Genomic DNA, 21309 nt, shown 5'->3' on the forward strand with positions numbered 1-21309 from the left:
TAGTCATAAGCACTGAATAATCCCCGCCCACGTGCGGGACCCCGGAGCATATATAAAAATACATATATATGCGTATGTTTACAACAAGTACATAGTACTTCCAAATCCTACATATATACATGTATATACACATAATTATGCAGCCTATTATAGATCCAATAGACTAAAATACCAAAATTACATGGATTTCTATTGCAAGAAAACAATATTGCATGTAAATAGTGTAATATAGAACATATACTGCAGTAGTGTTAAACAACACCCTTTATTTCCATAAAAGAAAAACAGGTAATAGCAGGCAATTTGTTCAGAGGCTGCATAGATTAATAATCATCATAGTATAATAAAAAACTGGCACCTTGTCTTTAAGGCTTCAGAGAACCTGGACACCGTGCCTTTAAGACCTCCAGGAGCCCCTTGCTCCCATCATGCACCACAGGTGACAGGTCAGTTATTTTTTCCGGCTCCTTCTGTGACGATCCTGGAGCTTGAGCTCGTTCTTATTTTACTTTTTCTAGTCAGAAATTGGTTTTCTACAACTTTATTCGACATTTGCTTTTGCTGGTATTATTTTCTAATTCATTTCTGATAATTTTCCAACCTTTTTATGTCAGAAATGCCACCTTTATTTAACAAATGTCCTTCCTGTGGGAAGAAAATGGCTAAATCTGACCCTCACTCTGTGTGTATTGTGTGTCTGCCATCCTCACACATTCCACAGAAGTGTTACTACTGCCAACAATTTTCAAAGAGAACTCTGCGTGACAGAAGATCCGACTCTGTGTCAATGGAGGGAAGAAAAACTAAAAGTGGCCTTGAGAGTAATCCCAAGAAGCCCTCTTCTCATGGAAAACAGAAAAGATGTCAATCTGCTTCCCCAGCTTCCAGAAGAAAGCCAATTCCAGAGTGCTCGCCGTCTGCTTCGAAATCGGCGTCAGAGAAACGAGTAAGTCGCTCTACGACGTCAAGGGACAGATCGCCGCTGAAGCGACGAGAACCTCCGTCGACTAAAAGTAAGTCGAAGTCAAGGCATACTTCGGGCTCGAAGTATATGGGCGACCGAAGTCAACGTCTAAGCACCCGTCGACTGAGAGACAACGGTCGACATAGAGATCTCCGCCTCTTTCACAAAGGTCGGCGTCGAGAGAACGGACGACGAGAGCTCCCTCTCCGACCAACAGACAGTCGACGCCGATGGCAAGATCACCGTCGAGTTAGTCGACGTCAAAGGTACCACACACACCTACCGGCGTTTGACGTTGAAGACTGTCACAATTGCCGTAGAAGAAACAGACGTCGAGGGCATCACCGCAGAGACACGAATCATCAAGTGTCTCCACAGCAGCGGTCGACGTCGGTGGTGGCATTGTCCGGGTCATCGTCGAAGCATCGCTCGACGCCAAGGGAGAGCATTCTCGCCACTTCAGGAGATGCACCAGAGAAGCAAAGATAGTCATCGGGAACACAGCGGTTGACGTAGAGAGAAGTGTCATCTTCTCCTGGGATCAACATTATACAGATCACACCGGAGGGATCTCCGGCTCCTAGAGAGAAATCTTCCCCTACTTACAAATCTCCACGATGGCTAGAAGGTATATGACACTTTAAAGTACCACCTAGAGTTTTGGGCTTGGATTTGTCCAAGTCTCTTTTGCCATCCAGAGTCTCTGGGGGACCCCCTCTACGCAGGTCTCCAAGAAGATCTAGGTCTCCAGCAACACGGTGCTCACGATCTCGCCGTTCTCCTACTCCTAAAAGAAGACGTAGATCTCCATCCTCAACCACGTCTACAAGGTCTTCCACGGATGTCTCTGACGATATTGGAACTTTTAATGAAGTTCTCTGTAGGGGGGTACCAACAAGCTAAAAATCAATATGTTTACACCTCCAGTTTCAACGTCCGTCATCTTTGAAACCCTTCATCATAGGTCTTCAGCAAGGCCTCTGCTTCCATTGGTTCCCGGTCTGCTATAGCCACCATTGCAGACCTTCCTTACTCCGGCCACGGTGGGTTCAGCTCACACACGGATTTCCCAAAAATATAAGGCTCCAGAACAGGACCCTTTTTTACTTCGTGCTGACCCACTTCCAGACTCAGTCATAGTGGCTACAGCCAGAAAGGCACATTCTGCTACATCTTCCTCTACAGCCCCACCAGAGAGGACAGCAAAAATATGGATTCTCTAGGTAAACTAATGTGCAATACATCTGCTTAGGTAATGAAGGTGGCTAGTGCTTTGCCCTGCTGGGTCGGTATGATAGGTCTCTCTGGAACTCTTTGGCGAGATTTACAGAGAAGCTACCGAAGAAGGATCAACTGGACTGCCAGGAGATCCTGCAAGAATGCGGACTGGTAGCTAATCAGATCAGTGCAGCCGCGGATACATCTGACTTGGTGGCCCATGGATACTTGCATGGCATTTGCTCGAGGCGCTCAGCATGGCTTAGTCTTACGGGACTAAAGCCGGATACACAGAGAAAAATCACAAACCTTCCATTCAATGAATCCTCTGTTCAGTTCCCATGTGGACGACAAAATGTCCAGAATGAATTGGACACTCAAATCTGTTGGCTTGGAGAAGCGGAAAGAATCTAGGCGAAGATTCCGTCCCTAGGATAGACGTTCCTTTCAACAGAGGGTTCAAACCCCTCATTGGAACACGCAAAATCAAAGTCAATCCAGGTCCCACTACCAACAAAGAAGACCTGGACAAGGGAGAGGAGTGGGAGAAACTAACAAAGGACAAGTGGGTTCTGAATATTATGCAGAATGGCTATCTGCTCAGGTTCAAATCCCCACCACCATCAGTTCCTCCGCGGCAAAGGCCTCTTCAAGGACACCACTTTTTCCAATCAGAAGTTAACGTTCTCCTACAAAAACATGCCATCGAAAAGTTCCCTATTCCACAAAGAAAGCAAGGGATTTATTCTCGCTATTTTCTGGTGCACAAGAGGTCCTACCAGAGAATACAGACCAATACTCGACTTGAGACTGCTAAACAAATACATTCGCAAAGAGAAGTTTCGAATGTTGGCTTTACATCAATATTCCCTCAGCTCCATCAGGGAGACTGGATGTGTGCTATAGACCTACAGGACGCATACTTTCATGTTCCAGTGTCCATAAACATAGCAAATCTTTACGGTTTCAATAGTCATCCCAACACTTTCAGTTCAAGGTTCTCCTGTTCGGGCTCAAATCAGCTCCCTGAACGTTTTCAAAGTGCATGGCAGTGGTGGCAGCGTTTCTTCGCAAGCAAAATATATTCATATATCCTTATCTGGACGACTGGCTCCTGAAGAGCTAGTCACCTGTTCTGCTTCAGACTCATCTCTTGTACTGTCTGCAACTACTGAACCGGTTGGGTCTCCATGTAAACTACAAGAAAACAATCTTCAACCCATCTCAGAAGATCCACTACCTGGGTGCCTCACTGGATACCACAAAAGCAAGCGTGTCTCTTTCGCAGTAGAGGTTATCCTCAATTCACGAGAAATGTCGCAACCTTCTTCTCACACATTATCCCACGCTCAGACAGGTGTCATCACTGTTGCGGTAAATGGCGGCATGCATCTTCATCGTACCAAACGCCAGATTAAACATGCGTCCTTTGCAACAATTTCTGGAGGGCCAATGGATGCAGATAGCTGGGTACTGGGAGGATCAGGTGTTTCTCTTCCAATCGGCCAAGGAATCCATCAAATGGTGGATAAAGAAATCCAATCTGATGAAGGGAGTTCCCTTTCACCTGGACCCTCCTACCCAGACGACAGTCACGGATGCTTCACTCCAGGGATGGGGTGCTCACATGATTACTTTGCAAGTTCAGGGCCTGTGGTGAGAGAGAGAACGAAGTTACCACATCCATCTTACAGTTGAGGGCAGTACACTTGGCTCTCAAATCGCTGTACCCTTATTTCCAGTCTCGGTACTTTCTGATCCAAATGGACAACATCACCACCATGCATTACTTAAACAAACAGGTGGGTACCCGATCGAGACCTCTCTCTCTCTGGAGTCTCGGAACATCTGGAAGTAGCTTCTCGCAAGAGACTTAAACATTTTGGCAATGCATCTCTCGGGGACTCTTAATGTCCAGGCGGATGCCTTAAGTAGAGAATTTGTCGAAGCTCACGGCTGGGTTCTAAACGACTAAGTCACTCGAAGCATCTTCCGAAACTGGGGAACACCAGACATCGACCTGTGTGCAGACGCCGTAAACGCAAAATGCCCCGTCTTTGCATCCAGGTTTCCCCAACCAGGCTCTCGGGGCAATGCCCTTTTGATAAAATGGTCTCAGACATTACTGTACACCTTTCCACCAATTCCGTTGATTCCCACAGTGATCAACAAGTTTTACAAGACCAATTCCAGAATGATTCTGATAGCCCCAGAATGGCCTCGTCAGTGGTGGTATCCGGATGTCCTTCAGCTATCGTAAGTCCCGCACAGGAGGTTACCATGCCATCCAGACCTATTATCCAAGAACGAAGGGAAGGTGTTTTACCCCAATCTCTCATCCCTACGATTGACGGCATGGCTCCTGAAGTCCTTCAATACAGACACCTAGATTTGACTCCGGAATGTATGAACGTTCTAAAAGAGGCCAAAAGACCTTCCACTAGACCATCCTATGCTTTTAAGTGAAGCGTTTTTACTTATGGTGCACGAACAATGGACGTGATCCTGTCCTGGGTCAGGAACAGTTGCTTTTACCATATTTACTGCATTTGCCCAAATCTGGCCTTAAATATTCCTCTATTAAGGTCCATCTTGCAGCTATAACTGCATATAGAAAATCCCCAAATAAGATTTCCTTTTTCAAAATCCCTGTGGTAAAAGATTTTCTCGAGGGATTAAGAAAGGTTTATCCACCAGTTAGGGCTCCTTCTCAACCCAGGGAGCTCAACATTGTTCTAGCGAAATTAATGGGTGCTCCCTTTGAGCCTTTTCACAGAGCTTCTTTACAACATTTGACATGGAAAGCTGCTTTTCTAGTGGCTATCACCTCTGCTCGCAGAGTGAGCGAGTTCCAGGCGCTATGCTGTAAAGAGCCCTACACTGGTTTTAAGAACACATCCGAGTTTTCCAAAGCAGTTTCGAATTTCTACATTAATCAGACCATCACTCTCCCCACGTTCTTTCCGAATCCTTCAAATCCTCCGGAAAGGTCCCTCCACTCGTTCTGAAGTTCTACTTAGATAAGACAAAGAGCTTGAGGAAAACGGACCGACTGTTTATAAACTACAGGTCCATAAATACTGGTTCTGCAGCTTCTAAAAGATCGATCTCTAGGTGGATAGTGTTTTATATATCCTTGTCCTATCAATTGGCCAATAGTCCTCCCTGGCAAGCCTAAGGCCCATTCCACCAGGGGAATAGCTTCTACTGCAGCTCTCCTTAGAAACATACCTATGGCAGAAATTTGTAAAGCAGCCACATGGCGTTCAGTACATACTTTCACACGCCAATACTGTTTGGACTCTGATACACAGGCGGATGCCTAATTCGGGCAAGCCTCAGTCAGAAATCTGTTTGGATGAATACATATTAGATGCTATGTTAAATGTTCTTGTTACTGTTTGCGCGTCTGCGAAGAAGTGGGTATGGGCTTGCTACGCTATTCAGTGCTTATGACTATTGATGAGTATCCCTGGAAGAGAAGGGTAAGTTACTTATCTGTAATCCTAGTTCTCTTCCAGGGGTATACTCATCAGTCATACGCAACCCTCCTGCCTCCCCAGACGAGCATTAACAGTACGATAGTGTGTTGTTTGCATCTGATATCTTCGTTATTACATGTTAGTACACCGTACAAAAAGAACTCACCTAACTGTCACCTGTGGTGCATGATGAGAGCAAGGGGCTCCTGGAGGTCTTAAAGGCACGATGTCCAGGTTCTCTGAAGCCTTAAAGGCAAGGTGCCAGTTTTTTATTATACTGTGATGATGATTCATCTATGCAGCCTAAGAACAAATTGCCTGTGATTACCTGTTTTTTTCTTTTATGAAAATAAAGGGTTGTTGAGCACTACTGCAGTATATGTTCTATATTACACTATTTACATGTGATATTATTTTCTTGCAATAGAAATCCTTGTAATTTTGGCATTTTAGTCTATTGGATCTATAATAGGCTGCATATTTATGTGTATATACATGTATATATGTATGGTTTGGAAGTACTATGTACTTGTGGTTCTAAACATATATATGTATTTTTATATATGCTCCGGGGTCCCGCACGTGGGCAGGGATTTTTCAGTGCTTATGACTTTGAGTATACCCCTGGAAGAGAACTAGGATTACAGGTAAGTAATTTATCCTATTTTGCAGTATGTTGCTTGCGCTATCATCAAACTCAATTTTGAGGTTGACTTTGCCATATGATGCCCTTGTGCGCTCTTTGTGTTGGTGCAGTGAGACTGGTGCCTATAGACTCTTTGATGTAATGTAATGATTGTACGGTGGGTTTGTAGAGTGCTGCTTGTCACCTGTGAGGGTATCCAGGCGCATGTGGCTTGGGGCACGCACATTTGCCTAATCTGTAATGTTTGAAAAAACGTCATTTTTTTGCCCATTTTTTCATGCATTCTCTGGATTTTATTTCCACTTTAGAGCAGAAAATGAAATGCATGTTCTAGCGCAAATTGTGTGTAGAAACATGGGTTGCCCGGTGGGATGTGTCCATGGCGGATCTGTTCGCTGCCTCGGAGTACTTGCATGGTTTTGTGCCTTAGTTGCCTTAGAGTTTGTGGTTTATGATTTTTGTAGGCGATGCGTTTCACCTTTGGTGGGGTCTAGCCTCCAGTATACATTCCCGCCACTGCAGCTAATTTGGTGGGTCCTGACTAACTTCAGGATGGACCAAGCATATCTCATCTTGATAGTCCTGGGTTGAGCTTGGTGAGTCTGGTTTTCTGACCTGCTGAATCTGAGCCTTGCCCCTTACTTTGACAGCCTCTTCAGAGAAGCTGCTGTCCCTGCAACTGGGCAGTCTACATCCAAGCCTCAGAATCTTCTTATGCAAGGTTGAGCACAACCAGCGGAGTGGTTTTCAATTGCTGCTAAAAAATGTGGATGTGATATTGTCAACTTGCCCAACTTCCAGTAAGTCCATCTCCACTGCCATTGGGCTATGTTTGTGTCCTAGTGCGAGGATAGTGACATTGACACTCTTCAGGCTGAATTGCCTGATGTACTTCTGTTTATTTTGTCATTGGCCAGACAAGGGCTTGCTGTGAATACTCTTATGCATGTGCCTGATCAGCCCTACTTGTTAAACTTGCGTTGTACAATGCATTGTTTGAAATGGCCAAGATGTTTTTGTCTGCTCCTTTTGCTATGCCACATGGAGTCTTTTGATTCTTACTTTGTACTTCCCTTCAATCCTGTGCACAGTTGCTCCCTGAGATTGCCATCTCTTAAAACTGTCCAACTTATAGCCATCCATTCCGCACAACACATCGAGCTTGTCTTATACAGACTTCTAGCCCCATATTCAATACCTTAGAATATTCCTCAGTCGTCAGACTGGATCCGGAAACTTTTGATGAGCCGTGCCTCTGCGCACTGGTAGGTGGAGTAGTTCACCTCCACGTGGTGTCCTCTCCGCCCACGCCGAAAGTGAAGTGCAAGTTAGTTCTTCTTTCCGCGGCAATGAGCGCAGATCCTGCTAGAGCTACCCCGGCCACTTTCCGACTGACCTCTTTTTTTGTTAACCCTTTTGACTAATGATTGTTAATACTTTGTCTCCTGGTTTGAGGATATCCTCCAAAAAGGCAGGGTTTAAGCCCTGCGGTGCCTGTCACTTGCAGATGACGGTGACGGACCCGCATTTGATTTGCCTCTAGGTTTTGGAATGCAGTCACCATGCCAAAACGTGTGAAGATCGCTGCGCCAAGCACCGCAAGGTGCTGAGGTAGCGGTCTCTCAAGCTCCTTGCCACCTGATGTCCACTAACACCGCGATGTTCCAGATCTCGGTCACAAGGAAGGTCCAGAGATCGTTCTCAGAGTTGTACCTGGCAATCGTCCTCCCACTCAAAGTCATTGGGTAAGTACCAGAAGAAAAAGAAGCAATCAAAGAGGTTTTCGACTTTGCTGCGCAAGACTTCGTGCAAGTCACTGGACCGTCTGTATTTGAGACCTAGCTCTGTGGTGGAGCCTGCACCTGGCCGGCCCGCCTCTGCACCTCTGAGTTTCCAGGAGCCGAATTGACTCCTTCCCAACTAAAAGAATTTTGAGGCCACGCACCTCATTTTTGGGTGACCCAACCCCTCTGAAGCCCCCTCTGGCCCCAATGGTCTTCTGCCAACGGTTTCGCCCTCAGTGCTAGCCTGGCCCCAAGGATCCAGTAACTGATTTGTAGCAACGCCAGTCGAGCGACCTTGACTTCCACAACACTCACTCCAGTGCTGGTGCTAACGGTAGCGCTGTCCCTATCATTCACAACTCCAATACGGAGCCGGACGGATATTGTCCAGCTCAGCGCCAAACGGGGCAGACTCTCCATTCAGAGCCAGTGCCTTATTCTTATGTCAGGCCTGGTTTGGGTGATGATTGGAAGGGGTTCTACAGACCCTTATGGTTACCAGTCCCTAAAAGATCCAGAGTAAACCTGCTATAAGTATCTTGCGGGTGCCAGTGGACTGCGGTTGGGTCAGTGGCAGACACCTCTCCCTTACCCAACAGAACTGACTGTAGTGACTGATGCATCACTCCTTGGTTGGGGTAGCTGTCTGGGAGAGGTGACGATTAGAGGACTCTGATCTCTGACGGAATATGGGTTCCACATCAATCTGTTTGAGCTTCAGATGATTCGATTGGCATTGAAAGCCTTTCTCCCTTCAATCAGGAGAAGGCTAGTGCAAATGTTTGCGGACAACAACACTGCCATGTGGTACTGCAACAAACACGGTGGTGGGGGCCCTATGTGAAGAGACCGTGTGCCTCTGGAAATGCTAGAACACCAGGGCTTATCCCTGCTGGTTGAACACCTGGCGGGCTCTTTGAATGCCAGTGCAGACCAACTCAGCCGTCGATGCTTAGCAAATTATGAATGGCATCTCCATCCGGAGGTGGCACAATGTGTTTTCCGAGAATGGGGATATCCTTGGTTAGATCTGTTCACCTCTGCCGAAAACGGACAATGGCAGTAATTTTGCACGCTGGAGTTTGCAAGGCTGCTCTCGCTCGGAGATGCTTTTTGTCTTGATTAGAGCTCTGGCCTCCTGTACACCTTTCTGCCAATGCCACTCCTGCCCAGAGTTCTTGGGAAGATCAAGAACAACCGGACAAGTGTTATTTCTGTGGCGCCGTATTAGGCATGGAAAGTCTGGTATACAGAGCTGTTGAGCATGAGCATCGGTTCCGATCAGGTTGCCACTTTGTGAGGATCTCCCTGCCAGCACGTAGAAGCTATTGCAAGCCTCCAGATCAGTCTTGTACCTGGGAGAATTTGCAAGGTGAGGAAACTTCGGCTAACGTATTAACCAGAAAGAGCTTCACTGAAGGTTAGTAATTTTTATTTTGAAGATAAAGGGACTGTCTCAGTAATGGATGAAGGACAGCAAGTGGGCTTCCCAGTCACCCGTGTTACTCGTGATCTGCAATTGATCTCCTTTGGATGCTTCTAATCACTTCAAAGGATGTCACTTCAAGTTTCCATTGACCTTACAGTGCTTGCTGTTTGTTCCAAATGGAGAGGGATTGACGGAGAGAAGCAGGGTATATGTTAACTCTTGAAGCAGGTCTGGAATATATTCAAAACAATCACCTACTGTGGTTTAATGTTATTCCTACTTGTCAGCAGCCAGCCTACCTGTACCGTAAATGCCACCGTGAAGTAAGAATGGAAAATGTACTAATGTGATACTCTCTTGGCCTGTAAGTCCCAAGGATTGTGTTTGGTCAACAGTTTTAAATCGGTATTTTCTGTAATGCAGGTTTGTGCTATAAAATACCATAAATGCAGTGAAAATTGTGATGAAGTAGTTTAACAAATCCTGACTATTGAAACTAGACGAGTACTAATCGATTTAGTGTTAAATATTAATTAGTGAACTAGTTCTCTGTGCACAGAAGTTATAAGTAAATATTTTTCTATTATAGGCCGAGGATGGACATTCTTAAAGAACCCCCTAGTGAAGCAAATAGCATAAAATCTGGAAATGCTATTACCAAGACCAGGAGTTTAAACCATGCTTCAAGGTAACCTTTCATTGAATATATACATCGGTGACAAAAGCTAATTATAGAAAAATGTAGTATGGCTGAGTAGGTTTGCTTTATTTAAGCTGAAGTCAGAACATGCTTAGATGAAGTTGATTCTCCAAAGCACCACGGATGCAGAAATGTAATCTTTCATGTGTATTTTTTGCAGAGTTTGGTACTTGCTTCAAAGTGAATTTGTGGTCACTTTGGAGCCCTGAAGATTAAGATTCTCATCATTTGGATAATGATCGTTTGTATCTCCTGTAACCAAAATCGTTAATAAAAATACTAACAATGAAAACTCAGTATAAGATTACAAAGAAAGGATGAGTTTCGACAATTTGATAATTTTGGCAGGAGAAATTACGGCCTGCTCTGTGAAAAGAGGTAGCCCTAGTAATCCCTCTCCTTTTTATATCATTTTTTTATTTCAATCCATAGCAAGAATAAATAAGTACAAAGATCATAAATTCATAACATCTAATACAGTAGATCCACATCAGGGCTAATACAAAAGAGGGGGAGTTCATGGTGAAGTTAAAAGCAGATTGGCTATATACAATGAAATGCCTGTCTAGACATAAAACGCGTTCTGCATAGTAATAAAACTTCAATCTCTCATATGCTCAGTCATTGGGCCCCATACCTGCATACCAACTTCCGCCTTTGGAGCCCTTTACTTGAATATAGGCTATACACCAGATTAAATATACTATAAAATCATACCCTTCACATCTCAATGGGAAGGAGCTTCCTGCTGTAACTACATGAACGAGATGCAGAGCAGAGTTACTGCTGTGGCTACGAAGACCAAATGGCGAAATGTATAAGCCAGTAGCCCCTGCTTCAAGTCTTCCCCAATTCCTAAGAGCATTATAGACGACGAGATCTTTATCCCGGGCCTTGTTATCACTGAAGGGAATCTCTCACTATGTCCCACAAACTGTATCAATTTCTCACATGTATAAAAAATATGCACTATATCTTCCATATCTGTTCCACAGTGGAAACACTTTCCGTCATTTGCTCCCTCCGTTTCAACATCTTTGCGGAGATATGATACAAATTGAATAGTCTTAAAGTGCTGTGCTTTTAACTTAGCCGAAATCATGATTTTCCTTGCTATATCGACCGAATGCTCCTCTGAGAAAACTTGCCCCAGGCGACTCTCCTGTTTAATATGTCAAGGTCGTCCCTCCTTGTCTCCAATAAGCAATTATATAATACCCCAATCTTATCCCTGCATCTGATAGCTTCTACTAACAGGTTTGTTCTATTACCCTCTGCCGTTTACCTAAGAAATCACAGATTTGCAAAAACGTAAAAAATTGGTTTTTGGGTGGATTGTATTTATCAGCCAATATTGCGGAAGAACAGCAAAGACCCCCTTCATAGAAATCACTGATTTCTGTAATACTTTTACATCTCCCAACTGTCAACCATCCGATCCCAGAAAACGGCTGGCAGTAAGGTTGATGTGGGTGTGTAGTACGAAACCCCTTCGCTCTGGAAACTTTCGCACCACCTTCCAAACCTTAAAAGCCGTGACTGTGACCTTAAACTGCGTTACTTTGTAATAGCTGCCTTCCAACATTTTGAATAAACAATTCTTAGCTTCTGCTCCCAAAACCATTTGATCTATAGACGGAGCCTCAGCAATGTTACCAACCTCTTCTCCTGTTAACAGAAGCTACATGTTTTGTAATATGCATGCATAGTGGAAAGTCTGGAACTGACCACCCACATTTCTCCTGTGGGAGAGTCTTAAAACGCATTGCTCTCTGCGGTTTCCTGGGGCCCATAACAATCGAGCAGCAACTGATTGCAGCTGTTGTAGCTGATCACGGAAAGTTCTAGCGTAAGTGATCTAAAAAACATATAAAACTTTAGGCAAGATTTTCATTTTTAAGATGTTACATCTTCCAACCAGCAAAAGATGTAAACATTCCCACCTCTGACATTGGCCAAGATGGCCCCCCAATTGACCTCAACTAATTCCCTTAGAGATGTTCTAATCCTAATTCCCAGATATGTCGCCTCATCAACTATTCTAGGATCACCATAACTGGTATGGTTCACACAGATAATCTGGGTTTTAGACACGTTAAGTTTGTGTCCTGAGCTGGAACCAAACCTATGTGCAAGTTGCTCAATTTCTGCCATAGCTTCCGCAGGGTCAGATGTTACGATGTCAGCATAAGCCAAAACATGAAATTGGTCTTGTCTAGAAATAATAGGTTTGATACTAGAACTCCGCTCCAACATATTTAAAAAAGGGTTATTGTATAGGGCAAACAGTAGGGAGCAGGGGCATCCCTGTCTCGTACGTCTAGTAAAACATAGTTCAGATTCTAGGCCCATCATACATATTGTAGCTGTGGGGGATCGGTACAAAGCCTGAATAGCTGTAATAAAACCAGGGCCAAACCCCAACTGCTGGAAAACATCCACAAAAGGTCCCATGCCCCCCCGTCAAAAGCCTTTTCGGCGTCTAATAGAATCAGCCTAAACTTGCTGCACTGAACCTTTGCCATATCGAGCAAGGTCACAAACCTATTGATATGATTGACAGTACCCCTAGTGGGTATAAACACATGCTGCCTTTTTTAAACTAACAAGGAAATTACTTTGGCGAGCCGGGTTGCCAAAATCTTAGCGTCGATTTTCCCGTCACAATTTACTAGGGGTATGGGATGATAGAATCCCAGGAGGTCTGGTGATTACTCCAGTGTTGTGCTGCTTGGAAGACTGCCAGCATATCCACCTTTAGCTCCTGAAAAAGGGTCTTATAGACCTCCAACAGTAACTTATCGGGCCTGGCCGCCTTACCACTAGCTAAAATATTTATGGCCTCTTCCAGTTCCTCCTTAGTGATGGGATTAGCTAAAATAGCTACCTCCTCCTGACCCGGCCACTCATTGACAAAGTTTTGCAGCACTATCTCACTTGCCCGCCCCCATCTTCTTCTGTATACAGTACCTCAAAAAAGGTATGAAAGACTTCTAAGATCTCCTGGGGCATGTCTAACCGGTTGCCCTGTGCGTCTTTCATAGCCTTAATCCTTCGAGCCGCTTCTTTGGAGCAGAGTCTTTGTGCGAGACAGCGCCCCTTGGCCTCCCCATATTCATAACAGTTCTCCTTATTAAGTTGATATTTAAGGGCATTGTCTCTGCTCCAATGTAAATTAACATTTGCTTTACATCAGGCAACATCGGTTTATGATCCTGTAATGTCACTACCTGCAAATATTCCGTGCACTAGATTATCTTCCACTACTTTAAGTTTCGTATATAAATCTTGAACTGCTAGCTTCAGTTGCCTCTGCTTGTGTAACCCTTAACTCTGCTTCCCCCGTAAACCCAGCTTTTAAGGCATCCCACACATAACCACATGAAGTTGAGTCACGATTAATTTTCAGAAAATACTTAATCTAGTTGTTCATGTGGTCAATGAATACAGCATCCAACAGAAGCTTTCTATCAAGCAAAAAAGTTCTCGGAGCAGAACAGATGTTGAGAGCTAAAATATCCACCACTACGGAGCCATGGTCTGAAGTAATCCTAGGGAGAACTTGAATCGCGGCTCCTGCTAGTAATGCTGATGATGTTAAAAAATAAAAATAAAAATTAGTCCAGCCTCACTAACTTTTTATGTGGATGGGATTAAAACGTATAACCTGGATCCTGCCGTGCCGGCCATACATTGACCAATCCATGATCGGTCAACCGATGTTGTAGTCCCTTAAACACCTTAGGTTTCCTACCCTATAATTCTGTATACCTAGCTGTAAATCCTGACATCCCAGGTGTATGTTAAAAGCCCCACATAAAATGAGTGGGGTGTGCCTTGATGGCAAATCCACATTAAGCCCTTCCAGCACGACACCTTATCAAAATTAGAACCATACACTGTGCATAAAGAGAACTTACCCACCCCCGCAGTACACTCCATAATAGCCCATCAGCCTTGTTTGTCAACCAGCACTCGCCCTGATCCCTGTTAAGCTAACACTGCAACGCCCGCTCCCCCATCCCCCCCCCCCCCCCGGTCATTGTAGACTGTTGTGTACATGACAATACCGTGTACCCTAATTTCCACCAGACTCTTCCGCTTGCCCCACGGTATGTTTCCTCCAAACAAACCAGGCTGGGGTGCATCACACGTAGCTCTGCGGCCACTCTTTTCCCAGTGTTATTTAGCCCACACACATTAAAAGAACAGATGCGCAATTCTGAATTAATCATCCTATCCCCCATCGATTGAAGCAGCTCTCCCCGGTTTGTGACTCCCGCCCCCCCCTCCCCACCCACAGTAAGTACTTTTCTCCACTATTGAGGTGTCTTTCATAGATTCACATGCTTGAATATTCCCCGTCGTCGGAGTGGGAGTCCCACGGTAAATAATATAGCAATATATACAGTCATTATATATATATATATATATATATATATATATATATATATATATATATATATAAGTAATCATATAAAAACAGAGATATGAGTAACTGATAAACATCAAGGATGTCCCTATATGAAATCTCCATAGAGATACATGGAAAGAGAAAAAAGACATTCGCAGTCTATCTCTGTCATTATGTTAGTCCAAACTACGGCCAATCAGGCGCCAGCTCCTCTCTAGAACCTTCTCCTCAGAGCTCCTCACCTCAGATTTTCTACCGCACGTCGTGTGAAAGGGAGTCTCCCTGAGCTCTGCTCATTTTTTTTTTTTTTTTCTCTTCAACATGTCTTCAAGTAAGAAGTCTTTGTTTAGACCTTGTTCCTCTTGTGGAAAGCTGCGTTTGTTCTCAGAAGATCCACACAGTAAGTGTATTTACTGTCTTTACCCTGACCACGAAGTGGGTAAATGTAAATTCTGTAGAACTTTTTCTACAAAAACTTTGAAAGACAGGGAAGGCCGTCTCTTGTTGTGGCTCCAGAGACTTAAGGATAAGGATGAAGTAGTTTCTGAGGTAGAAAGCTTTACTTCTGGCCGTTCCCACACAGCCTCTAAACGCAGTAGTGTACAAGACCTGCCTTCGCCTTTTCTTAAAAAGAAGAAAATGTCTCTGTCTATGACATCTGCCACGTCTTCTTCCATGGCTACTGCGTTGTCGCCCACGAGACATAGTTCTCAGGCTGCTGAGGCTTCGACTTCCCAGTTTTCTGGCAAAAAACTGGCTTCTTCGTCGACGAGCCTTCCGACGACGAAATCCGCAGTCTCCTGCTAGTCGACGGTGACTCTGACTACGACGTTCAGCATCAAGATCGTCGACGGCGGCCCCGTCGACGTTATCGTCGTCGACGATGATAATCAGTACTATAAAGACTGTGTCATCTGTATTGCCTATTGCATCGTCGTCGACGAAGAAAGAAAAGACCTCGTCGACGTTACCATCGTCGTCGTCTAAGATTGCAAAATCTGCCTCGTCGGCGATTTCGTCGTCAATTGATTCGTCGACGAGTGCTCCGTCGACGAAGAAAAAGAAGAACTCGTCGACGTCTATCCCGTCGACGGCGATTCCGTCGACGATGGTTCCGTCGACGGCGATTCCGTCGACGGTGGTTCCGTCGCTGTTGGTTCCGTCGACGGTTCCGTCTACGAAGATGTCGTCAGTGACCTCTATACCTCGGATCCCGTCGACGGCAGTCTCATCGGTGAAAATAAAGATTAAAAGAACGCAGAGGTCATTAAATACACAAATTTCTTCCGCATCTTCAGCAACTACTTCGTCTTTTGCTGCTGCTCCCTTGCTGCCATTGCCACCAAGTAGTCGACATGAGGTCATACCTTTTGGATGATTCCCACCTTCCTTCACCTTTGTTTGCAACTGATTCGGATCAAGACTCAGAAGAAGGTTTACCTGAGTTGTTTGGAACGGCACACAGTCCGTCGGATTTAATAATAAAATGCCAGGATGAAACTAGTGAGGACGAGGAAAGGTTTTACCAGGAGGAAATTCCTACGGAAGGACAAACTGCGACGTTACCACTGTCGCTTATTACAAATCTTCAACTCTTGTTGGATGATTATAATCGGCGTTTTCCTCTAACACCACAAGAGTCTGTAGTTCCGGCTACTCCAGTGGTACCAACATCTATATCGAAACAAATGCCAGTTGTAATACCTTCAGTACCGCTCAGACAATCATCAGCTCTGACATTACCTCATCAAGAAACTGAAGAGGAAGTTCCTCAGGACAGGGAAGATGGTGAGATCCTGGATGATGGGGGCGATGGTGATGAGGATGATGACGATATAGCGTAGTGCAGTGTTCTTCAATCTGTGGGGCGCGCCCCCCAGGAGGGGCGCGCCACCATTCCAGGGGGGGCGCGCACTCCACACGAAAATCTGATTGCTGATATTCGGCCATAACGGAGGTTTTGAAAACAGCGGGATGGCAACCCTCACACCTTCAGCCCTTGATGAGCTGTTAAGAGGGGCTTGAAGGTGACAGAGGGAGGGGCTGCAGCTTCAGGCGCAGGGGCATCTATTCAGATGCAAACAGCCCTGAATGCGTCTCTGCAATTTAGAGCGGCCTCACACATTCCCTTTCTGCCCAGGGCCCCAAACATCCTAGAACCGGCCCTGATTACCCCGAGGCAGCACGTGGTTCTCTTCACAGAGCTTAATTACTGTCACTAAATTGTAAGCAAACCTCGGTTCTGCAAACATGCAGTCTATAATTGGAATAAAATTAAGAAATGGCACAATCGCACCCACACTGATTAAACAAAGTATGGAGGGCAATCAGTTAAATCAGTTATCTTGGAGTATCTCCTTTAAGTACAGTACATCACAGTGGGGGATGGCAAAACTAACATTTTGGAAAGAGAGCCTGTCTTCTCGTTGTCTTGTCCAGGAGGGGGTGAGGAGCCCTACCCCTCCCTGGAATACTTGAAAACTGCATGCCCACCCCTGTGCCCACCCTGGTGGATCCTGTCCAAGTCCTGGAGTGGCTCCTGCAGCGAGGGTGAAGTTCTTGATGGGCCTCTTCTCAAAAAGGCTCAGCTCAAAATTAATATGAAAAGGTGGGCGAGTGAGTAAGTGAAGGGATGGGTGGATGGCTGGATGAATTAGTGAAAGGGTGAATGGATGAATGAAAGATTGAATAGATGGAGAATGAGAGAGGATGGATAGATTGATGAGTGAGTGGAAGGATGGATGAGAGAAAAGGTAAATAGCTGAATGTATGGGTGGAAGGGTAGCTGGATGGGTAAACGGGTGGATGGATGAGTGAAAGGATGGATGGATGAGTGAAAGGATGGATGAGTGAAAGGATGGATGAGTGAAAAGGTGGATGATGAGTGGGTGGACGGATGAGTGAAATGTTGGATGGATTGATGAATTGATAAGTGCAAGGGTGAATGGATGGAAGGATGAGTGAAAGGGTGGATGTAAGGATGGATGAGTAAGTGAAGGGGAGGGTAGATGGACAAAAGGATGAATAGATGAGTGAAGGAGTGAAAGGATAGATGGATGAGAGAAAGGATGGATGAGTGATAGGGTCAATGGATGGATTAATGAGTGGATGAGTAGATGGATGGGTGGGTGGATGGATGGATGGAAGGAAGGATGGCTAAGTGAAAGGGTCGATGGAGAGGGAAAGGGAGGATGGATGGATGACTGAAAGGGTGGATGGGTGGAAGGATGAGTGACTGGGTGGATGGATGAGTAAGTGAAAGGATGGCTGGATGGGTGAAAGGGTAAATGGCTGGATGGATGAGTGAATGGATGGGTAGAAGAGTGAATGGATGAGTGTACAGATGGATAGGGTGAAAGGGTGGATGGATGGATGATGGATGAGTGAAAGGATGGATGAAGGAATGGTTGAGTGAAATGATAGATGGAAGGATATGTGATGGATAGGTTTGCAAATGGTTGAATATGTTTGGATTTGGCTGGGCTTACTTATATACTATGGTGTGACCTCCTCTGATGTGTCTGTAAAACGTACCTATTGTCCTGAAGTTTTGTCCTGAATTTTGACCTTCTGTCCTGAATTTGTGTCCTGAATTTTGACCCTTTGTCCTGAATTTTTACACTCACCGTTGGCAGTAGCAAAAATCCATCCACAGATTGACCGTCTCTGTGGTGAAAAACAGGCACACCCGTCACATTAATGTTGGTGGTGTTATCATCAATCTGTCACGTGTAAAACAAAGCATCCTAGTAAAAACAATTTGCACACATTTTACCATGGAACATTTTGTTTGTTTTGAGCCGTGTAAGAAGCCTGTCATTAACCACACCCACTCACAAACCTACAGTTCACTAAACTCCCATTGCGTTGAACATTATTTGCCGGATATGGCCCGGGATATGCGGGTGGCAGTCAATTATGTAGTGTACAAGACTCCAGAAATTTCTGTCAGGTGGTGGGGGGGCCTGACATTTCAAAAAAATTCAGTTGGGGGGGGCTCAACCTACAAAAGTTTGAAGACCTCTGGCGTAGTGGGATGACTACCATGCCCAGACACCATCTCCCTCTCCGGTGGAACCTGGTGACTCACCACCTGTTGACATTGCAAGTTTTCACCAGTTGATGGATAGGGCAGCCCAACGGTTCAAATTAACAACGGAACATAAAGAGGAGGATTGTTTCCTGTACGATTTTAAAAATCAGCCTTTCAAGCAGACACGTACAATCCCTATTACCGAATTCATTTGGGAGGAAGGCAAAAAGATATTGAAGACACCAAATAGCCTTCCGGCACAAGTGCCCAGACTGGAGAAAAAGTATAAGTCACCATTAGGAGCTCCAGCGTGCCTCACTGGTCAATCAAAACCAGATTCTGTAATCTCATAGGCAGCGCAACGTCGGGCTAGAAACCCTGCGTCTACGATCACTGCACCACCTGATCGTGAGGGACGTCGATTGGATGCCATAGGACGAAAATTTTCATCGATGGCTTCCACCATTGTAAGAGCGGCTAATGCCTTAGCCATCTTAGGTCGCTACGCCCGTCAAGTATGGGCGGATATATCAGCTCTAGTTGAAAAACTGCCTGAGACGTTTAGGAGTGAAGCTATGAAGCTACTCCAAGAGGGAGAGAGTACTTCTGCAGAGATAATTGACTGTGCAGTGGATATCGCATGTACGGGGTTCCGTCAACTTGCTGGAGCGGCGGTATTGCGCAGACAAGGTTGGTTGCGCTCAACATCCTTTCACCAGGAGGTGCAGGCAATGATATTAGATATGGCATATGACGGAGAAGCTTTATTTGGAGATCATGTTGATGAAGCTCTCCAATCGATAAAAAAGGATACAGAGACTGCTCGATCTCTGGGTACATTACAACTTAAAAAACAGCCCTTTCGGGGTGCACGCGGACGCGGTACCTCCTCTAATTTTCGGAAAGGAAGCAACCAGTATCGACCATACAACCAGGGTTCCAACCGTTATTCCTATAGTCAACAACAATCCTCTCGACAGCAGTCTTCCAAGACTAACCGAGGTAAATCCTCGTACAGAGGTTCCACTTCTAAAAGACAATGACTTGTGTCAGTCCCAGAAAATTGGAGGTCGAATCTCACTGTACTGTTCTCAATGGTCCTCCATAACAAAGGACCGTTGGGTTCTGGACATTGTAGAAAGAGGTCACACCTTAGAGTTCATCGAATTCCCGCCACCTACCGGACCACCACCGGCTCATATCCAGGAACTTTTTCATCAAGTTCAACTTCTACTGCGCATGGGAGCCATAGAGGTAGTACCAACATCTCAAAGGGGAAAAGGATTTTATTCCCGATTCTTCCTTATCACCAAAAAGAACGGGGAATGGAGGCCCATACTAGATCTGAGGGCTCTCAACAAGTATCTAAAGAAACAATCTTTTCGTATGTTAACGCTTGTCGAGATCTTGCGATTACTCTCACAGGGAGATTTCATGGCAACAATCGATCTCCAGGATGCATATTTTCATATCCCCATACTGCATCGGAAATTTCTACGCTTTCGAGTGGGTCGAAAGGATTTCCAGTTCAAGGTATTACCATTCGGTCTACGTTCAGCCCCTCGAGTGTTTACAAAGGTACTCGCTCCGGTGGTAGCGTTCCTACGTCTCCAGGGTGTTCAGATCTTACCATATCTGGACGACTGTCTCCTAAAATCACAATCGGAAGATCAACTTCTACAGGACACATGTCTTTGCCAAGAGGTGTTTCGCTCCTTAGGGCTTTCTATAAACTCCTCAAAGTCCCATCTGCAACCTGCTCCTCGCAAGGATTTTCTGGGAGCAACATTGGATACAGTGTCTGCAAGAGCATTTCTCTCCCAAGACAGTCTACAAAGGATTCTTCGACTGGTAACCCTTATCAGATCAAAAAGATCCGTTTCTGTAAGACTATTGAAGTCATTTCTGGGGATGGCGTCATCGTGCATTGCCTTGATCCCTCATTGCAGATTAAGGACACGCCCCATCCAAGAAGAACTAGACATTCAATGGCGTCAGATTACGGATTCATTCAACGACGTTGTAAACGTCACAGATCGGATGAAGTCGGCACTCAAATGGTGGACACAGCCGTTGAATCTAACGGAAGGAATTTCATTTCTGTTGGCAGTCCCAGACATGACCATAACAACGGACGCCTCTCTGGAAGGATGGGGTGCTCTTCTGGAGGATTTGTCAGTAAAGGGGAAGTGGACGATGTGTCAAAAAACCTGGCACATCAACAGGCTGGAACTCATGGCTATATTTCTAGCTCTCAAGTCGTTCCTTCCTTTAATCCAGGGAGAAACAGTCCTAATTCAGACGGACAATGCAACCTGCATGCACTACATCAACAAGCAGGGCGGAACAAGATCTCAAACTGTCACGACTAGCTCAGTCGATCTGGGATTGGTCTCTCGACCATCGCATCACAATTGCAGCAGTTCATCTACCAGGGGTATCCAATATCCTAGCGGATTCCCTGAGCAGGTCCTCCTCGTCGACCCACGAATGGGAGTTACATCAGCCAACGCTAGAGATGATATTTCGACGATGGGGTCGTCCACAGCTGGATCTCTTTGCCACACCGGAGAACCGGAAATGCCGAGATTATGCAAGCTGGCATCCCCATCAAGGGTCACGGGGCAATGCCCTTTTGA

The 21309-nt window shown here is 45.3% G+C and overlaps 1 protein-coding gene across 1 annotated transcript in view; it reads left to right on the top strand.

Moving 5' to 3' along the window:
- Positions 1-21309, top strand: part of LOC146797260 (RING1 and YY1-binding protein B-like) — a 451932-nt gene that overhangs the window by 402399 nt on the left and 28224 nt on the right. The window contains exon 4 of the mRNA XM_085624232.1: positions 10113-10211. Coding sequence (XP_085480358.1) covers positions 10113-10211 — 99 coding nt within the window. The remainder of the gene's footprint in view (positions 1-10112; positions 10212-21309) is intronic.

This window comes from Triturus cristatus, chromosome 9 (assembly GCF_964204655.1).
Source record: "Triturus cristatus chromosome 9, aTriCri1.1, whole genome shotgun sequence".
In the NCBI taxonomy this organism is placed as follows: domain Eukaryota; kingdom Metazoa; phylum Chordata; class Amphibia; order Caudata; family Salamandridae; genus Triturus; species Triturus cristatus.